General features: G+C 42.6%; 1 protein-coding gene across 1 annotated transcript; it reads right to left on the minus strand.

Annotated features, from left to right (window-relative positions):
* Window positions 1-663: 663 nt before the first annotated feature.
* LRRC30 (leucine rich repeat containing 30) lies at window positions 664-1,619 on the minus strand. Its single transcript, XM_004059170.3, has one exon. It carries the CDS (start codon window positions 1,567-1,569, stop codon window positions 664-666), a length of 906 nt encoding a protein of 301 aa, XP_004059218.1. The 5' UTR covers window positions 1,570-1,619.
* Window positions 1,620-17,773: the final 16,154 nt, after the last annotated feature.

Below are 17,773 nucleotides of genomic sequence, written 5' to 3' on the forward strand. Positions count from 1 at the left end.
CTTCTACCCATTTACTCACCACCAGACATAAGCATGAGTGGCTTGGTTATTCCTCTGTAGCCGCATGAAAGAAAAATTTCCTATGATTGTCCCCCAGAACTCAAGGCGAAAGCTCTGCCTCTTTTGGTCACTGGGGACAGAGCCCACTATGGTTTGCCTTTTGGTCCCAAGTAATGTTTCACGGAGGCTGATGGAGGAACGTGTCTTGCCGTTGCCACCTGGCCACAGGTTGCTGATTCAAGGGCAGAAACTATCTGAAACCAGGTTTCAGCACCTCATACTGTACTTGGCACACAGTACTTAGCAAATATTTGCCTTTTGAATTACATTGAATTCAGACCTGTTAGGTGTCCACTCTCCCAAGGGCTGAATCTCATTGCTCCTCAGAAGAATCAGAACTGTTCGTTCTCCTTGGGGGAAAACCAACCCCCTGTTTCAATTTATGTTTAGGATGAGATGAACATGATATTCCAGAGGTTATTAAGAACATAGAGAGTTAAAAACAAACACCTCCTTAACGTGGATGTTCAACAGCGACTTAGCAAATATTAACAAAAGTATTGTCAGACACTAAGGATGAGAGTAGAAAGCTGAGACGAGAGAAGTACCCCGGTTGACAGAGTCCAGATGAGCTGCCTCCCATCCAGGCCTCCGGGACCCAGGTCAGGTGTGTTTTTTGTCCTTCAGGTAGCCGAAGAGCATCTCCAGGCCCCCCTCCACCAGCTCCGGCAGAGGCTTGGATAAAGGGTTGTGGGAAATGTGGAGCCCTTTGTCCATGGGATTCCAGGCGATCCTCACCAGTCTACACAGCAGGTGGAGTTCGCTCGGGAGGGTCTGGATGTCATTGTTGTTGAGGTTCAGCAGCTCCAGGCTGGTGACCAGGCAAAGCGACCTCGGGAAGGAGTGGATGTTGTTGCCCTCTGCGATGAAGATCTGCAGGCTGGCCAGGTGCTGGATGCTCTCAGCGATGTTTTCCAGGCGATTCGAGCCCACGTGCAAGAAAATCAGTTCCTTCAGGGAGAACACACACATGGGGATGTGCGCGAAGAAGTTATTGCTGAGGTTTAGCTTCCTCAGTCTAGAGAGGTCAGCGAAGCATGCAGGGAGCTGGGACAGGCAGTTGTGCGACAAGCTCAGGACCTCCAGCTTTCGGCACAAGCTCAGCTCGGCCGGCACCTCGGTCAGGCAGTTCATGTTGACAAACAGGACCTTGAGGCACTGTAGGAGGCTCACTTCTCTGGGCAGGCTCTTCAGGCGGTTCCCGCACAAGTTCAGGACCACGATCCGGGTCAGTTTCCCCACCTCGGGAGGGAGAACCCGGAGCTGGTTGTGAGACAGATTGAGTTTCTGGACCTCGGACAAGCCCCACAGAAAGTCGGGGATGTCTGTCATTCCTCTGGTGACCAGGCTGAAGCTGACGTGGTGCATGCCCCGCTTCAGCAGGGACCGCGGGTCCCTTCCCGAGAGCAGGGCATCGTCCCACGGAGAAAACTTCTGTCTCCTCCCCGTGAACAGCATCCTCTTGGGGCTCTTATCCTTGGAGCTGGCCCTTGACTGCCTGGCCCCCATTGTACCTTCCCTTCTAGTCACTCTCCTCTGCCACCTCCCAGGCAGGGACCGTGTCCTCTCAGCTGCTAAAAGCCAGGCTGTTGCAGGCAGGGAGTGTGCGTCAGGGTGAGAACCAACTTGTGACTAGGAGGTCCTAGTGTGGAGAAAGCTGCCAGGAGAGTCTTGATCAGGCCTTGCAGGTATCCGAGACAGGTCCCTGGGTGGCTGCAGGAGCTGTGCCTGTTCCCCACGGTTTAGGTGTTTTCTTTCTTAGCAGCTGGGCTGTAATGATATACTTGTCCAGGAGGCTGCTAAACTGCTCAATTCCCTCTGAATGCCACAAGGCAGCTGTCACTGTCACTCTGCCTGAGTTTTATTGACTGGGTACATGCAAACAGGTCACAGGAAGGCTGCATATAACTTTACTCTCTCAGCTTTTCTTGGGTATCACAGTTGAGCAGGGTGATTAACAAGCCCATCTCTAAAAAGAAGTAAAATGGAAAAACAGAGCAGGCCACACAAGCACCGGCTGTTGGCAGGATTGCGAGAGCTCAGCCAGACAACTTTACAGTGAAACTGGGCTCGGTGCTAGTGACAGTTATGTCTCCAAAGCTAAAGACCATCAGATGATATCATAGGTCCCTGTTCCAAACCCTGATGAACTGTGCGTTTGTGAAAAGATAACAAAAGCAGCCTGGATACCTGGAATCTTCCAGGTCAAAGGTTTTTATCCTGTGCTCGTCAGAGGTGATTTAGTGAGAAGGGAGTTGGGGGGGGATCTCAACCCCTCACTCCCATTTCATCCAGAGAAGCTCTGGACTCGTGTGTCTTACAGAGACCTTCTGTATTTAGTAGGATGCACTTTAAGTGTTTGAACAGTCACTTGAGTGGCCACCTTAGTATGGTAAGCGCGGGCCACCTATTGTCCTGGAAGGATATGATGAGGCCCCCCTCGCTACACACCGTTCTCTTTCTCTCTCTCTCTCTTCTCCTCCCTGTCTTTTTATTTTTATTTATTTATTTATTTATTTGTTTATTTATTTATTTATTTATTTATTTATTTTTCTTTTATTTTTGATGGAGTTTTTGCTCTTGTCGTCCAAGCTGGAGTGCAGTGGCACGATCTCGGCTCACTGGAACCTCTGCCTCCCGGGTTCAAGTGATTCTCCTGCTTCAGCCTCCCAAGCAGCTGGGATTACGGGCACCCACCACCATATCCAGCTAATTTTTGTATTTTTAGTAGAGATGGGGTTTCACCATGTTTGCCAGGATGGTCTTGACCTCCTGATCGAGGCGGGTGGATCTGCCTCGGCCTCCCTGTCTTTTTCTTGAATTAAAAAAGTTAACTTACATCTTAAGTTTGCAGAGTTAATTGTTGGTGTTATGGGCTGAACTGTGTCCCCTCACCCTGCCCTCAAATTTCGTATGCTGAAATTGTAACCCCCAGTATCTCAGAAGGTGCTGGGTTTGGCAATCAGGCCAAGTGAAGACACAGGGAGAAGGCAGCCACCTGCGAGCCAAGGAGAGAGGCCTCAGAAGAAACCAACACCTTGATCTCAGGCTTCCAGTCTCCAGAATTGTGAGAAAAATATATTTCTGTTGGTTAAGCCACCTAGTTTCTTAGAGCAGGTCTGGCAAACTAATATAGTTGGGGAGGAGGCGGACACACATCTGCATAGGTGAAAAATCCTAAAAATAGGTAGTGATTAAGGGGACAAGGGATATCAAGGAGCTGACCTAGGTTCTGAGCGAAGGGCTTGTGGCCCGTGGCAAGGGCTGATTTGGCCTGGAAGGGTGAGATTTTTGCTGCTATATGCCCTGGAGACCCCTGCTGCTCCTGGGACCCTGACCTCACAGGGCTGTTGCTACCAACCCAAGAGTTGTCACTGGGTCCTAGCTGGGTGCTGCCTGGGGAGCCTGGAAGTCCGTCCGCATCCAGGGCGCAGGATCTGGGCAGGAGGAGCAGCGGAGTTAAAAACAAGGGGAGGCCACTTCTCTCTCCGCACGCCATTGGAAAGAGATCTGACCCCTTTGACTGAGTCAGCCCCAGGGATTCTAGACAAAGGTGGAGTACTTTGCACGTGCTTTTTATGGGGCCCTTGAGTGTTCTAGTTATCAATTGTGGTGGCCGGCGTGGGAGCAATGTGGCTAAATTTAGACTGTAAGTTTTTGGAGCAGGCCATGCCTTATATATGTAAATTTCATATGGTTCTGCTGGAAAAAAAAAAAAAAAGCTAGCTGTGCTTCCTCCTTCCTTCCATGAGCCTGAGAAATTATGCTAGAGTACTTGAAATGTGGGGAATTGCAGGACCTGGGATGGTTTGGGAAAAATATCGACAACTTTCTTCTTGTGGCAATTCTCTCTCTTCCCCTTAATACATTTTTTCTAATAAATATTTCTTGAGCACTTATCAATAGCCAATATTCATCAGATGTTCACTTATGTAAAAGTCACTGTACGCCTCACTTTCTATGCAGAACGGGTATTAAAATTATCTCCATGTTACAGATGAGGAAAGGAAGATAGACAAAGGTAAAGTTACTTACGCAAAATCAACTCACTTCCCCAAAATCAAGTAACTAGTCAATGGTAGAACCAGGATTCAATCCCAGTTGGTCTGCACAGAGCTCAGGCTGGGAACCACAAGAAGACGCTGGTCTTATCTCTGTAGAGAAGCAAAGCAACTCTGGCTAGGACGCGGCCCCTGGCTTTCAAGTGCCAGGGCGTAGGACTGAGGAAGCACAGGTCAAAAAATGACTACATTACTCCATGCATAGAAATAACTACACAGGGCTGGGGGCGGTGACTCATGCTTGTAATACCAGCACTGGGAGGCTGAGGCGGGTGGATCACCTGAGGTCAGGAGCTCGAGACCAGCCTGGCCAACATGGTGAAACCTTGTCTCTACTAAAAATACAAAAAATTAGATGGGCATGGTGGCAGACAGCTGTAATCTCAGCTACTCAGGGGGCTGAGGCAGGAGAATTGCTTGAACCCAGGAGGTGGAGGTTGCAGTGAGTGAGCCAAGATCGTCCCACCACACTCCAGCCTGGACGACAGAGTTAGACTGTCTCAAAAAAAAAAAAAAAAAAAAAAAAAGAAAGAAAGAAATAACTACACAGCTAGATACCAACCCTGCTTACTCTATGCCAGCATAACCAGGAAGAGCAAAAGTTAAACTATCATTCCAGAAAACTTCAGAGTGATGGATTTATCGCCTCCAAAAACAGTTCAGGTCTTCTCCAGAGAGTTTCTCATATATCAAATGGATGAGCTGAGTCGCTAGCTGACTTGGTTTCTTCTAATTTTTTGAAATGTAAAGGCTGCCCACTCAGTGACTGTCAGTTATCCGGTCAGCACGTAGTTCTCTGAGAGGACGTTCCTTGTCTCTGGTCTCAGTCTTCTCCTCTATGAAATGGGCCATTTGGAGGGGATAATGGCCGAGAGCTCCCTCCCACTCTCCCAGTCTGATTCTCACTACAGATGAGGCCACTTGTGAGAAAGTGAAAGTCACATTTAACCCCCTTTCTGGTGAAAGTATGCAAAATCCAAGACAGCCTTCATTTTTGTAACTTTAGTGTTCATCCTGGGGAATAAACAGTAACAAGGAAATGTTGGCTTTAGGGTTCTCTATACTCTATAGACCACACATTTGACCTTTACCAAAAGAGACTTTTCAGGGCTCTCTGAATGGAATGCAGCTTGAAATAACTCTCAGAACACTGTTGGACAATTTTTTGAAATTCCAGGGCATTGTAAGTAATGTGATTATCTTTAAAGCCTAAGGAGCCTGCAGAATAATTGAAATGCATTTAATATGCCTGATGCGTTTACTGCATTGCTGTATGTTCCAACTGATTGCTCCAACATATGAAAATCAATATGGATTATTTCTTTAAACCTAAGTAATATAAAACTGAAATAATGAGAGTGTAAAATAGTAGGTTATGAAAACATCTGAAGCTACTCCTGAATTCACCCTAATGGAATATCTACAGGAAAGAATACTTTTTATTCTATGACTTTTCAGCTTATGTCTGTACATCACATCTATTAATTTCAGAAGAAAGAAATGTGTACCTCTAAATAGTTTATCAAAATAAACTTTCTGCTGTTCAAAAATTTTAAAATAGGCCTGTTGCAGTGGCTCACACCTGTAATCACTTTGGGAGGCTGAGGCAGGCAGATCACGTGAACCCAGGAGTTCAAGACCAGCCTGGGCAACATGGTGAAACCCCATTTCTATAAGAAATACACAAATTAGCTGGGCGTGGTGGTGCATGCCTGTAGTCCCAGCTACTAGGGAGACTGAGGTGGGGAGAACATTTGAGCCCTGGAGGGCGAGGCTGCAGTGAGCCATGATCGCACACTGCACTGGATCCAGCCCAGGCAACAGAGTGAGACACTATCTCAATAATAATAATAATAACAATAATAATAATAATAATTAAAATAGAAAATATAGAAAAGTATGAAAAGAGACAATCCAGTTAACATTTTGCATATATAAAGCTAGATCTTTTACCTATGCATATTGGCTTCTGTTTTCCTTTACCAAAAAATATATATATATTTTTTCAAAATCTGCCTTAGCCTAGGTTTCCTCAAAAGCAGAGCTTGAGGCAAAAGCTTATGGGGCTAATATTTTATTAAGGAGCACAATTGTGGGTAAGCAAGAATGAGGGAGACATGGGGGGGAGCATTAGGAGGGGGAGCAAATACGAGTGATGTGTTCTGAGCTGCCACATCTTTACATCAAAAACAGCCTGTTGCTAGGTTTTGCAGAGATCTGCCGAAAAGCTATATTAAACAATTGTAGCTCAGAATGGTCCATGGTTAAGCATCTATGAAATGCATGCAATAGCAAAACCCAAAGCACATTTTAAAAAGTCCCTAAATCATGGTTATTGATGACATATGGCCCATAGTATAGTACTAGGACAGAGTAAGAACTCAATCAATGATAGTATATGGTAGCCATTACACACATACACACACACATGCCCCTGGAGTCGTTCTCCATGTGTCTGATTTTGATTTTGTCCTTCTTTATGAACTTTACACTTTCTTTAAGTCCAATCACACCTGTAACTCTGAAGCATCCCTCATTTATCTCCCATTCATCTTCCATGCAAAACCTTAGTTAGTGCAAGGAGCTGTTTGAGACACTTTCATACATTCTATCTGACACAAATAATACTTGGGAGATTGACATTATTAACCTCATATTAACTATGACGAAGTTGAGCCTCACTGAAGTTAAATGACTCTCCAGGTTGCAAAGTCAATTACTACCAGCATCAGAATCAACACTCAGGTCTTCTGATTCTGACTGTGGTTCTCTTTCTACTACATGGAAACCTGTCTTCCTCTGCACGATTTTTTCTTAGTAAGGTGGCCAATTATTTTTCCAGTTAGAGCACCCCACAGCCTTCTAGCACACAGACACTGCAGCAAGAGGCAGCATAATCTAGTGGTTAATGTCATAAGCTCTGGTTGCCTGACCATCTTGGGTTTCAATCCTGGAAATTTCAGTCAAAGGCTGTGTGACCTTGGGCAAGCTACTTAGCTTGTCTGTGCTGTTTCCTCATATATAAAGTGGAGATAATAATACTGCCTATTCATAGGACGGGCGTGGTGGCTACACTTGTAATCCCAGCACTTTGGGAGGCCAAGTCAGGCGGATCACAAGATCAAGAGATCAAGACCATCCTGGTCAACATGGTGAAACCCCCTCTCTACTAAAAATTAGCCGGGCATGGTGGCATGTACCTGTAGTCCCAGCTACTCGGGAGGCTGAGGCAGGAGAATTGCTTAAACCCAGGATGCAGAGGTTGCAGTGAGCCGAGATTGTGCCCCTGCCCTCCAGCCTGGCAACAAGAGTAAGACTCCATCTCAAAATAGTAATAATAATAATAATACCCATCATGTAAGGTTGCTGTGGGAATTTAATGACTCTGTACAGAGAACACATAGTGCATGGTTTCATACATAGCAAGAATACCTGAAGATCCCAAGGAAATGTCAATTCCACGGCCACCTCTGGGTGCTCAAGGGCTGAGCACCTTCACCAGCAGGGCAAGCCTGGTCCCCTTCCTCTCCTATAACCTTCCTCTTGACCACACTACACCTCAATCAGCTATTCCAAGGGGCAAACATGCTTCTCTAGAGTGCAAGACGCTTAGAGGCAGGTTCTTAGAGAGAGATCCGAATTGAAATGCTTCTCTCTGAAAGTCAAGATCCTCTTTGGAAATCATTTGTCCTCAGTTTGTTTACTATCTCACTCTGTTCATTCAGCTCACATCTGCTGTCAGGCCAATTCTATTTCAAACCCCTTGTCTCCCTCAGAGCCCTGGAATAATCCCGAGGACACAGTAGGCACTCGATCAATGTTCATTGAAATGAACAAACATTTGGGCCCTGATGGAAGTTTCAGGTGAGAAAAGAACAATGAAGAGAGCCTTGAATATCCTGCTTGTTTTTAATTGCTTCTGTGTTGCTCTATTTGTGTATTTATCTGCTTACAAGTCCCGCCAGAGGACTCTGCCTACATCCTGTTCACGGCTGACCACAGGATCCCTGGTTTGACCTCCATCACAGCAGCTCACTGGAAAAAGTTTTGTCAGACAAGCCAAGGCTCTTTTATCTTTAAGAGAAGACCTCAGCACCTTCCCCAGGGGTTGCAGTGAGCTGAGATCGCGCCACTGCACTCTAGCCTGGAGACACAGCAAGACTCCATCTCAAGGCAAAAAGAAAAAAGAAAAAAACCTCAGCACCTGCACCTTCTCAGGGAACCTGCTCGGCCCTGCTACGCCCTCCTCTGTAAGTGGGGATAATTGTGCCTCCTTTGTATAGGCCTATTGTGAGGATTAAATGGAATGACACAGGTAAAGCAAGTAGCTCAGCACAAAAGGGTCCTGATGCTATGTTACCAGCCACAGTAATCCATCCTTCCCATTGTGGCCAGAATGTTCTAGAAGACTGTTCCCATCAACCCACTGCTTGTGGACCATCCACTGACACACCTGTGCCCACAGGCTGTCCATGCAGACCATAGTTACATGCATGTCTGCATCACAACCTCACGCCTCACCCTTCACCTCTAACACACCTACTTGATATCCCAGCAGTGCTGAGGTAGCAGCTGGCTCCCCTACACACGCCTTGGCATTTCGTAATGCCACTCCTTTGTTCATGTTGATCCTTTGCTCCACATGGCTCACACCCTTCATGTTTCCACATAAGAACAGTGCCCCCTCCTCAAGGAAGCCTTCCCTGACCACCCACCTTCCTCTAGGGCCATCTGGGCATCCTTCCTTACTTCCCAGAGCATCCTAGACTTAACTTTGTCACAACACTACCACCCCAGATCTCAACTGGACCAATTTTGCCCCTCATGGGATGTGTGACAATATCTGGAGATATGTTTGGTCATCAACTGTGCAGGTGACACTACCGATGTCTAGTGAGTAGAGGCCAGTGATGCTGCAAACATCTTACAGATCAGGACAGCCTCTACAACAAAGAATTATCCAGCCTACAATCTCAATAGTGCAGGGCTTAATAAACACTACCATATGCCAGGAGTGGTGGCTCACGCCTGTAATCCCAGCACTTTGGGAGATGAGGCGGGCAGATCACCTAAGGTCAGGAATTCGAGACCAGCCTGACCAACATGGTGAAACCCTGTCTCTTCTAAAAATACAAAATTAACTGGGCGTGGTGGTGCATGCCTATAATCCCAGCTACTCTGGAGGCTGAGGCAAGAGAAGCTCTTGAACCCGGGAGGCGGAGGTTGTAGTGAGCCAAGATCGAGCCATTGCACTCCAGCCTGGGCTACAAACGAAATTCCGTCTCAAGGAAAAAAAAAAAAAAATATATAGAAATCATCAGCTTTTGTGCCAGTCTCCTCCATTAGAGTATAAATACATTTCTTAAGGCTGGAGCTAAATCTTATTCATCATCATTTGTTCTCCTTGAGCCTAGGATGTTGCCTCATATGTGGTACCTATTCAATGAGCCTTGGCTTCTCCCCACTGTATCCTCTTATTTATGAATCAAACCTACTCTATTTTGAGAGGCTTACTGACTCTCTATCCTACTATGTGACCCATATGACCAGAAACATAAATAAAATTGCCTTGCTTGTCAACTGGTATCAGACTTCTATTTATCCAGAATTACACTGCTGACATTATTCATTCAGGGAAAGAGAACCTACAAGCAAGGCCATTTCATCTCTTTGAAATCCGAATATCAATAGCTCTTGCCTGTCACTGAACGAGATACAGAAATTACAGGACTGGTACAACTCTAAGAAAGCACTGAGTCTACTTTTGCTGGCCAGCTGCATTTTATTAAATCATCTCAGCAAATTCAAATTTAGCTTTTTAAAAGGCTACTTCTAGAAAGACAGTCATTTTGTTATTTTGCATATTTTCCTCTCAGGAGATCCATTTACTGGGCTAACCCTAGCCTTCAGGTATCAGTTTTCCTTGCATCTTCTTGTTTGTCTTCAGTGGAGCTGGGTAACCAGTGAAGGCTTTTATAGTCCTGTTCATTCAATCCATCAAAGTACACTTCATGCTTTACAGCACTAAAGGAAAGGCGAAATAAAAAGATGCTTTGATTAAAAGTCGAGAGAGTAATTAAATACCAATTCAGCCTTCTGCATATTAAGTTTATATCAGAAAGCAAGGTCATGAATTTAAGAGCAATGAGATTCTATATAATATCCGCATAACAAAATAGCAAAGCTTTATTAAAGATCAAGTCTCTTTTTAAGAAGTTTTAAATTATTGTGACATTTCAGGATAATAAATTGATAAATGGCTAAAAAAAAAAAAGCAAGAAGAGACACTAAGTTCAGTCAAGTGAAATATCTGAGATCTAGGCCTCTCTGATAAAAAGTTTAAAATATGCATAGTGTGTATATAACTTATCTGTTTAATAAATTATAAATTTGAATCTTATTTAAAACTCCCCAAACTACTTACTACTGTTTTAATTTCAGATTTGGTCTAGACTATCTTAACAAAAATAAATTTTCCCTCTTCATTGAATTGGTGAGGAAAAGTTAAAAAGAGTTGAGCCCTAGAGTAAGAGGAATTCCAAATTCAGTTTAAAATCCTTGGTTAAGAGTTGGACTTTGTCCACATACATCTGAGCCACTGGGGCATGTTTTCCAGCTTCTTTCTCTCAGTGGATTCTGAGGGAGCCCAGTCTTGGCTACAGCCCGTCTCACTGGGAACTCCCCTGTGCATGCGGAAAAATGTTGGTAGCATACATATCTGTGCCACTGGGGCAGGCTTGCCCACCAGTCTCCAACAGCAAACTCTGAGGGGGCCCATTCTCAACTCCAGCCCCTGTCACGGCAGTCAGGGAATGGTTCCACCTATCCAGGGATCTGCCAGGAAGTTTGCTCCTGTCTGGGCCAATGGGACAGGCTTCTATACTTGTTCCCTGGCCAGCCTTCCCACAAAGGCTGATTACCCTCCTTAAGTCTTCCCCAGGTCCATCCAAACCGGGACACTGCAACAACCAACCTTGGAGTCTTTGTGAGACTTGTAGTAAGCCTGGGCTTGTGGCTCCCTCTAGTGCTTAAATGGCTGCAGGCATCACAGGCTCTGACAACAGTCAATCCACTTAGGTTTCTAGACAGGCTCACTGAAGAAGGATGGGCACAAATAAAGCCAGACTGCAAAGACCTGAATAAATACCTAACTCTTGAATGCACAGACATCAACGTACATCTACAATTATCAAGAACAGTCAGGAAATTATGACCTTAACTAATGGACTAAGCAAGGCACAGTGATAGAATGTAAAGAGATGGAGATGTTTAATCTGACAGACAAGAAATTCAAAATAGCCATGTTAAGGAACTCACTAACTTCAAGAAAACACAGAAAAACAATTCAGAAATTCATCAGATAAATTTAACAGATAAATTAAATAATAAAAAACAGAAACTCAGGAGCTGAAAAACTACAATGAATGAAGGGAAAAAAGCCAACCAAGAGCAACAAAAGCAGAAGTGATAAAGTAGAAGAAAGAATCAATGAGCTTGAAGACAGGCTATTTAAAAATATACAGTCATAAGAGAGATAAGAAAAATAAATGAAAAAGAAAAACTCAAGCTTATATAATCTGTGGAATCACATCAAAAAAGCAAATATTTAGGTTATTGGAGTTCAAGAAGAAGGAGAGAAAGACAAAAGGGTGGGAAGCTTATTCAAAGAAATAATTTTTTTAAAAAAAGAGCTGGGCGCGGTGGCTTATGCCTGTAATCCTAGCACTTTGGGAGGCCGAGGCAGACAGATCACGAGGTCAGGAGATCAAGACCATCCTGGCTAACACGGTGAAACCCCGCCTCTACTAAAAATACAAAAAAATTAGCCAGGCATGGTGGTAGGCACCTATAGTCCCAGCTACTTGGGAGGTTGAGGCAGGAGAATGGCGTGAACCCAGGAGGCGGAGCTTGCAGTGAGCTGAGATTGCACCACTGCACTCCAGCCTGGGTGACAGAGCAAGACTCCTTCTCAAAAAAAAAAAAAAAAAAAAAAAGGCTTGGCACAGTGGCTCATACCTGTAATCCCAGCACTTTGGGAGGCCCAGATGGGTGGATCACAAGGTCAAGAGATTGAGACCTTCCTGGCCAACATGGTGAAACTCCGTCTCTACTAAAAATACAAAAATTAGCTGGGCATGGTGGCACACGCCTGGAGTCCCAGCTACTCGGGAGGCTGAGGCAGGAAAACCACTTGAACCCGGGAGGTGGAGGTTGCAGTGAGCCGAGATTGCACCATTGCACTCCAGCCTGGTGACAGAGCGAGACTCCGTAAAAAACAAACAACCAAAAAAGAAAAAAAAAAAAAACCTTTTCAAACCTGAAGAAAGATATAAATATCCATGTAGAAAACTCACCAATCAGGTCGGGCGTGGTGGCTTACGCCTGTGATCCCAGCAATTTGGGATGCCAAGGCATGTGGATCACCTGAGGTCAGGAGTTTGAGATCAGCCTGGCCAACATGGTGAAACCCTGTCTCTACTAAAAATACAAAATATTAGCTGGGTGTGGTGATGGGTGCTTGTAATTCCCGCTACTTAGGAGGCTGAGGCAGGAGAATCACTTGAACCCAGGAGGAGGAGGTTGCAGTGAGCCAAGATTGCACCATTTCACTCCAGCCTGGGCAACAGAGTGAAACTCCATCTCAAAAAAAAAAAAAAAAAAGAAAGAAAGAAAGAAAAAGAAAAAGAAAAAAATCACCAGTCAAATTCAACCCAAGACATAGCATCAAACACTCAAAGGTCAAAGACAAAGGAAGGATTCTGAAAGCAGCAAGAGAAAATAATAAAATAGTATATAAGGTAATTCCAATATGCCTGGCAGTAGACTTCCCCGCAGACACCTTGCAGGCCAGAAGGGAGCAGGAAAATATAGAGTGCTGAAGGGAAAACGAAAACAAAAACAAAAACATTTAAGCAAGAATACTGTACCCACCAAGGCTATCCTTTAGAATTGAAGGAGAAATAAAGGCCTATTCAGACAAACAAAAAGCTGAGGAAATTCATCACTACCAGACCTGTCTTGCAAGAAATGCTGTAGGAAGTTCTTCAAACTGGAAAAAAAGGATGCTAATGTGTAACAAGAATAAATCTGGACATATAAAACTCACTGTTAGAAGTAAATATGCAGACAAATTCAGAATACTCCAATATTGTAATCATGGTGTATAAATCACCTATCTCTTTAGTATGAGGACTAAAAGACAAAATGGTTAAAAATCATAATAACTATAATAAATTGTTAAAAGATAGACAAAACAAAAAGATATAAACTGTGACAGCAAAATTCAAAGTGCAGAGGGAAATGAAGTTGCCATACATGGTTTGCTTTTTATTTATTTTCTTTGAGATCACAGTTAAGTTTTTATCAGTTTAAAATAATGTTTATAACTATAGGATGTTTACTGTAAAGCTCATGATAACCACAAAGGAAAAACCTATAATAGATAGGCTAAAAATTAAAAGCAAGAATCAAAACACACTACTAGAGAAAATCACTTAACCACAAAGGAAGACAGTGAGAAGAAGAAACAATGAAATGACAAGGATACATACAAAAAAGAAACTGCAAGCCAACATCCTTGAAGAACATAGATGCAAACATCCTCAACAAAATAATAGGAAACAAAAATCAACAACACATTAAAAATATTCTTTGTTATGATCTAGTGGGATTTATCTCAGGGATGCAAGGAAGTGGGATTTATCTCAGGGATGTAAGGATGATTCTACAGACGCAAGTCGACAAATATGATATACCACATTAACCAAATGAAGAAGAAAGCCATATGATTCTCTCGACAATCACAAAAATTTTTTTTGAAAACATTCAACGTGTCTTCATGATAAAACCTTCAACAAATTAGGTATGGAAGGAATGTACCTCAACACAACAAATGCCATACATGATAAACCCACAGCTAACATCATACCTAACCTGAAAAAGTTGAAAGCCTTTCCTCTAAGATCTGGAACTCCACAAGGATGCTCACTGTCACCATTTCTATTCAATATTATGCGGGAATTCTTAGCCAGAACAAGCAGTCAAGAGAAAGAAATAAAAGGCATTCAAATTGGAAATGAGAAAGTCAAATCCCTGTTTGCAGATGACATGATCTTATAAATAGAAAACCCCCTAGAGACTCCACCAAAAAAACTAATAGGACTAATGAACAAATTCAGTAAAGTTGCAGGATACAAAATCCATACCCAAAAATCAATAGTGTTTCTATGTATCAACAGCAAACTCTCTGAAAAAGAAATCAAGAAAACAATCCCACTTACAATAGCTACAAAAAAATAAAATAAAATTCCTAGCAATAAATTTGACCAAAGATGTGAAAGAGCTTTATAATGAAAACTATAAAACGTTAATGAAAGAAATTGAAGAGGGTACAAATAAATTGAATGACAGCCTGTGTTTATGGATTAGAAAAATGAATATTGTTAAAACATTCATACTACCCAAAGAAATTTACAAACTCAATGTAATCCCTAGCAAAACACCAATGACATTCTTCAGAGTAATTTTTTTTTTTTTTTTTTTTTTTTTTTTTTGGGGACAGAGTCTTGCTCTGTCTCCCAGTCTGGAGTGCAGTGGTGCGATCTCGGCTCACTGAAACTTCCACCTCCTGGGTTCAAGCATTTCTCCTGCCTCAGCCTCCTGAGTAGCTGGGATTACAGGCATGTGCCACCACGCCCGGCTAATTTTTATATTTTTTAGGAGAGATGAGGTTTCACCATGTTGGCCAGGCTGGTCTCGAACTCCTGACCTCATGATCCGCAGGCCTCAGCCTCCCAAAGTGCTGGGATTACAGGTGTAAGCCACCATGCCCGGCCCCTCGCAGTAATTTTTTAAAAGGCAATTCTAAAATTTATATGTAATCACAAAAGACCCCAAGTAGCCAAAGTGATCTTGAGCAAACAACAAAGCTGGAGGCATCATATTGCCTGACTTCAAAATGCGCTACACAGTTATAGTGATCAAAATAGCAGGTACTGGCATAAAAACAGACACGTCGACCAATGGAACAAAATAGAAAAATCAGAACTAAATCTCACACATCTATAGCCAACTGATTTCTGACAAAAGTGCCAAGAACACTAATGGGGAAAGAATATTCTCCTCAATAAATGGTAAAATTTAATATCCATATGCAGAAGAACAAAACTAGACCCCCATCTCTCACCATATAAAAAATTAATTCAAAATGGATAGAGACTTAAATGTAAGACCCAAAACTATTAATCACTAGAAGAAAACAGGCGAAATGTTTCATGACCTTGGTCTAGGTGAGGAATTTTTGGCTAGGACCTCAAAAGCACAGGCAACAAAAGCAAACTAAAAAGTTACATCTAACTAAAAAGCTCCTGCATGGCAAAGGAGACACTCAACAGAGCAAAGAGACAACCTACAGAATGGAAGAAAATATCTGCAAACTATGCTTCTGACAAAGGGTTAATATTCAGAATATACGTGGAACTCAGATAAATCAGTATAAAAAAAATTGTGATTTAAAATGTGCAAAAGACCTGGATAGACATTTCTCAAAAGACACACAAATGGCCAACAGGCATATTTAAAAATGTGCAATATTACTTATCATCAGAGAATGCAAATCAGAACTGCAATACGTTTGGGAGGCCAAGGCAGGCGGATCACCAGAGGTCAGGAGTTCGAGACTAGCCTGGCCAACACGGCGACACCCCATCTCTACTAAAAATACAAAAATTAGCTGGGCATGGTGGTGCACACCTGTAATCTCAGCTACTCGGAAGGCTGAGACAGGAGAATCGCTTGTATCCAGAGCAAGACTCTGTCTCAAAAAAAGAAGAAAAAACTGCAATAAGATGTTACCTCACTCCAATTGGAATTACTATTATAAAAAAGACAAAAAGTAACAATTTCTAGAGAGAATATGGAGAAAGGGGAACTCATATACTATTGATTAGTACAGTCATTAAAGAAAACAGTATGGAGGTTCCTCAAAAAATTAAAAATAGAACTACCATATGATCCAGCAATCCCACTTCTGGATATATATCCAAAGGAAATGATATCAGTATGTTAAAGAGATTATCTGCACCCCCAAGTATATTGCAGTACAATTCACAAAGCCAAGATATGGAATTGACTTAGGTATCTTTCAAGAAATGAATGGAGAAAAAAAGTGTGGTGCATATACACAAGGGAATACTATCCAAACATTAAAAAAAGAACGAATTTGTGTCATTTGTGACAATGTGGATGAACCTAGAGGACAATTGTTAAGTGAAATAAACCAAGCACAGAAAGACAAATACCACATGATCTGACTGATATATGGAATCTAAAAAAGCTGATTTCATAGAAGTAGAGAGTAGAATAGTGGTTAACAGAGGCTGGAGAAGATAGTTAGGAGGAATGGGGAGAGGTTGGTGAACATGTTCAAATTTCCAGTTGGGCAGGAGAAATAAGTTCTGGTGTTTATTGCACAGTAGGGTCACTATAGTTAACATGATGTATTGTATATTTCAAAATAGCTAGATAAGAGTCTTTAATATCCTCATCACGGCTGGGCATGGTGGCTCACGCCTGTAATCCCAGCACTTTGGGAGGCGGAGGCAGGTGGATCACGAGGTCAGGAGTTCGAGACCAGCCTAACCAACATTCTGAAATCCTGTCTCTACTAAAAATACAAAAAAAATTAGCCGGGAGTGGTGATGTGCACCTGTAATCCCAGCTACTCAGGAGGCTGAGGCAGGAGAATCACTTTAACCTAGGAGGTGGAGGTTGCAGTGAGCAGAGATCGAGCCACTGCACTCCAGCCTGCGCGACAGAGGGAGAGTCCATCCAAAAAAAAAAAAATCCTCATCACAAAGAGATGATAAGTGTTTGAGGTGATGGATGTGCTAATTGCCCTGGTTTGATCATTACACAATATATACATGTATCAAAACATCACATCATAAATATGTACAATTATGATTTGTCAATTAAAAATAAAATAAACTTTAAAAAAAAGTTGGACTTATCGATCCTAGCTCTGCCAAGCAGTGCAATCTTGGGCCAATTACTTATCCTCTCTACACCTCAGTTTTCTCCTCTGGGAGATGCTTTGAGGTTTAAATGAGACGAAGCAGGTCAACTGCTCAGCATGGATCCTGGCACATAGTAAAGTAATAGGTAAGTATTAATGATGTGATTACTATTAATATTACTATTGTTATCCTACTAGTTTTGAGACTCTAGGCAAGTTTTCAGGCTTGCTGAGCCTTAGTTTGTTCTGGGGGACGTGGAGGGGGAACTCCATAAGTAATAGTTATCATCATCATCATCTTCATTACCATGGACACCAGCATCTTGGTGGTTTCTGGACTTTTAAATGATGGCATTTTAGCTGAAAGAAAGGGAGTTAAGATGCTTCTATGCTTAAAAGCATCCACGTAAATGTATATACAAATTATATATGTATACAGGCAAGGACTGAAAGAAAACAGGGAAGAATAGAAATTGATTTGTTTGGGTGTTCAGCATGTGGATAAAGTTTTAAACTTTTCTTTGATTTCTACTAATGTTATAACTGTATGTAATAATAGTGCTTTAAATAGGTTGATTATATACAAAGTATAATGAATCATCATACACCTATCATCTACCTTCCCTATGAACAATTT

Source organism: Gorilla gorilla, chromosome 17 (assembly GCF_029281585.2).
Source record: "Gorilla gorilla gorilla isolate KB3781 chromosome 17, NHGRI_mGorGor1-v2.1_pri, whole genome shotgun sequence".
Classification (NCBI taxonomy): domain Eukaryota; kingdom Metazoa; phylum Chordata; class Mammalia; order Primates; family Hominidae; genus Gorilla; species Gorilla gorilla.

Coding starts and splice junctions, on each gene's coding strand:
- LRRC30 (XM_004059170.3), bottom strand. CDS start 1,569: ATGGGGGCCAGGCAGTCAAGGGCCAGCTCCAAGGATAAGAGCCCCAAG.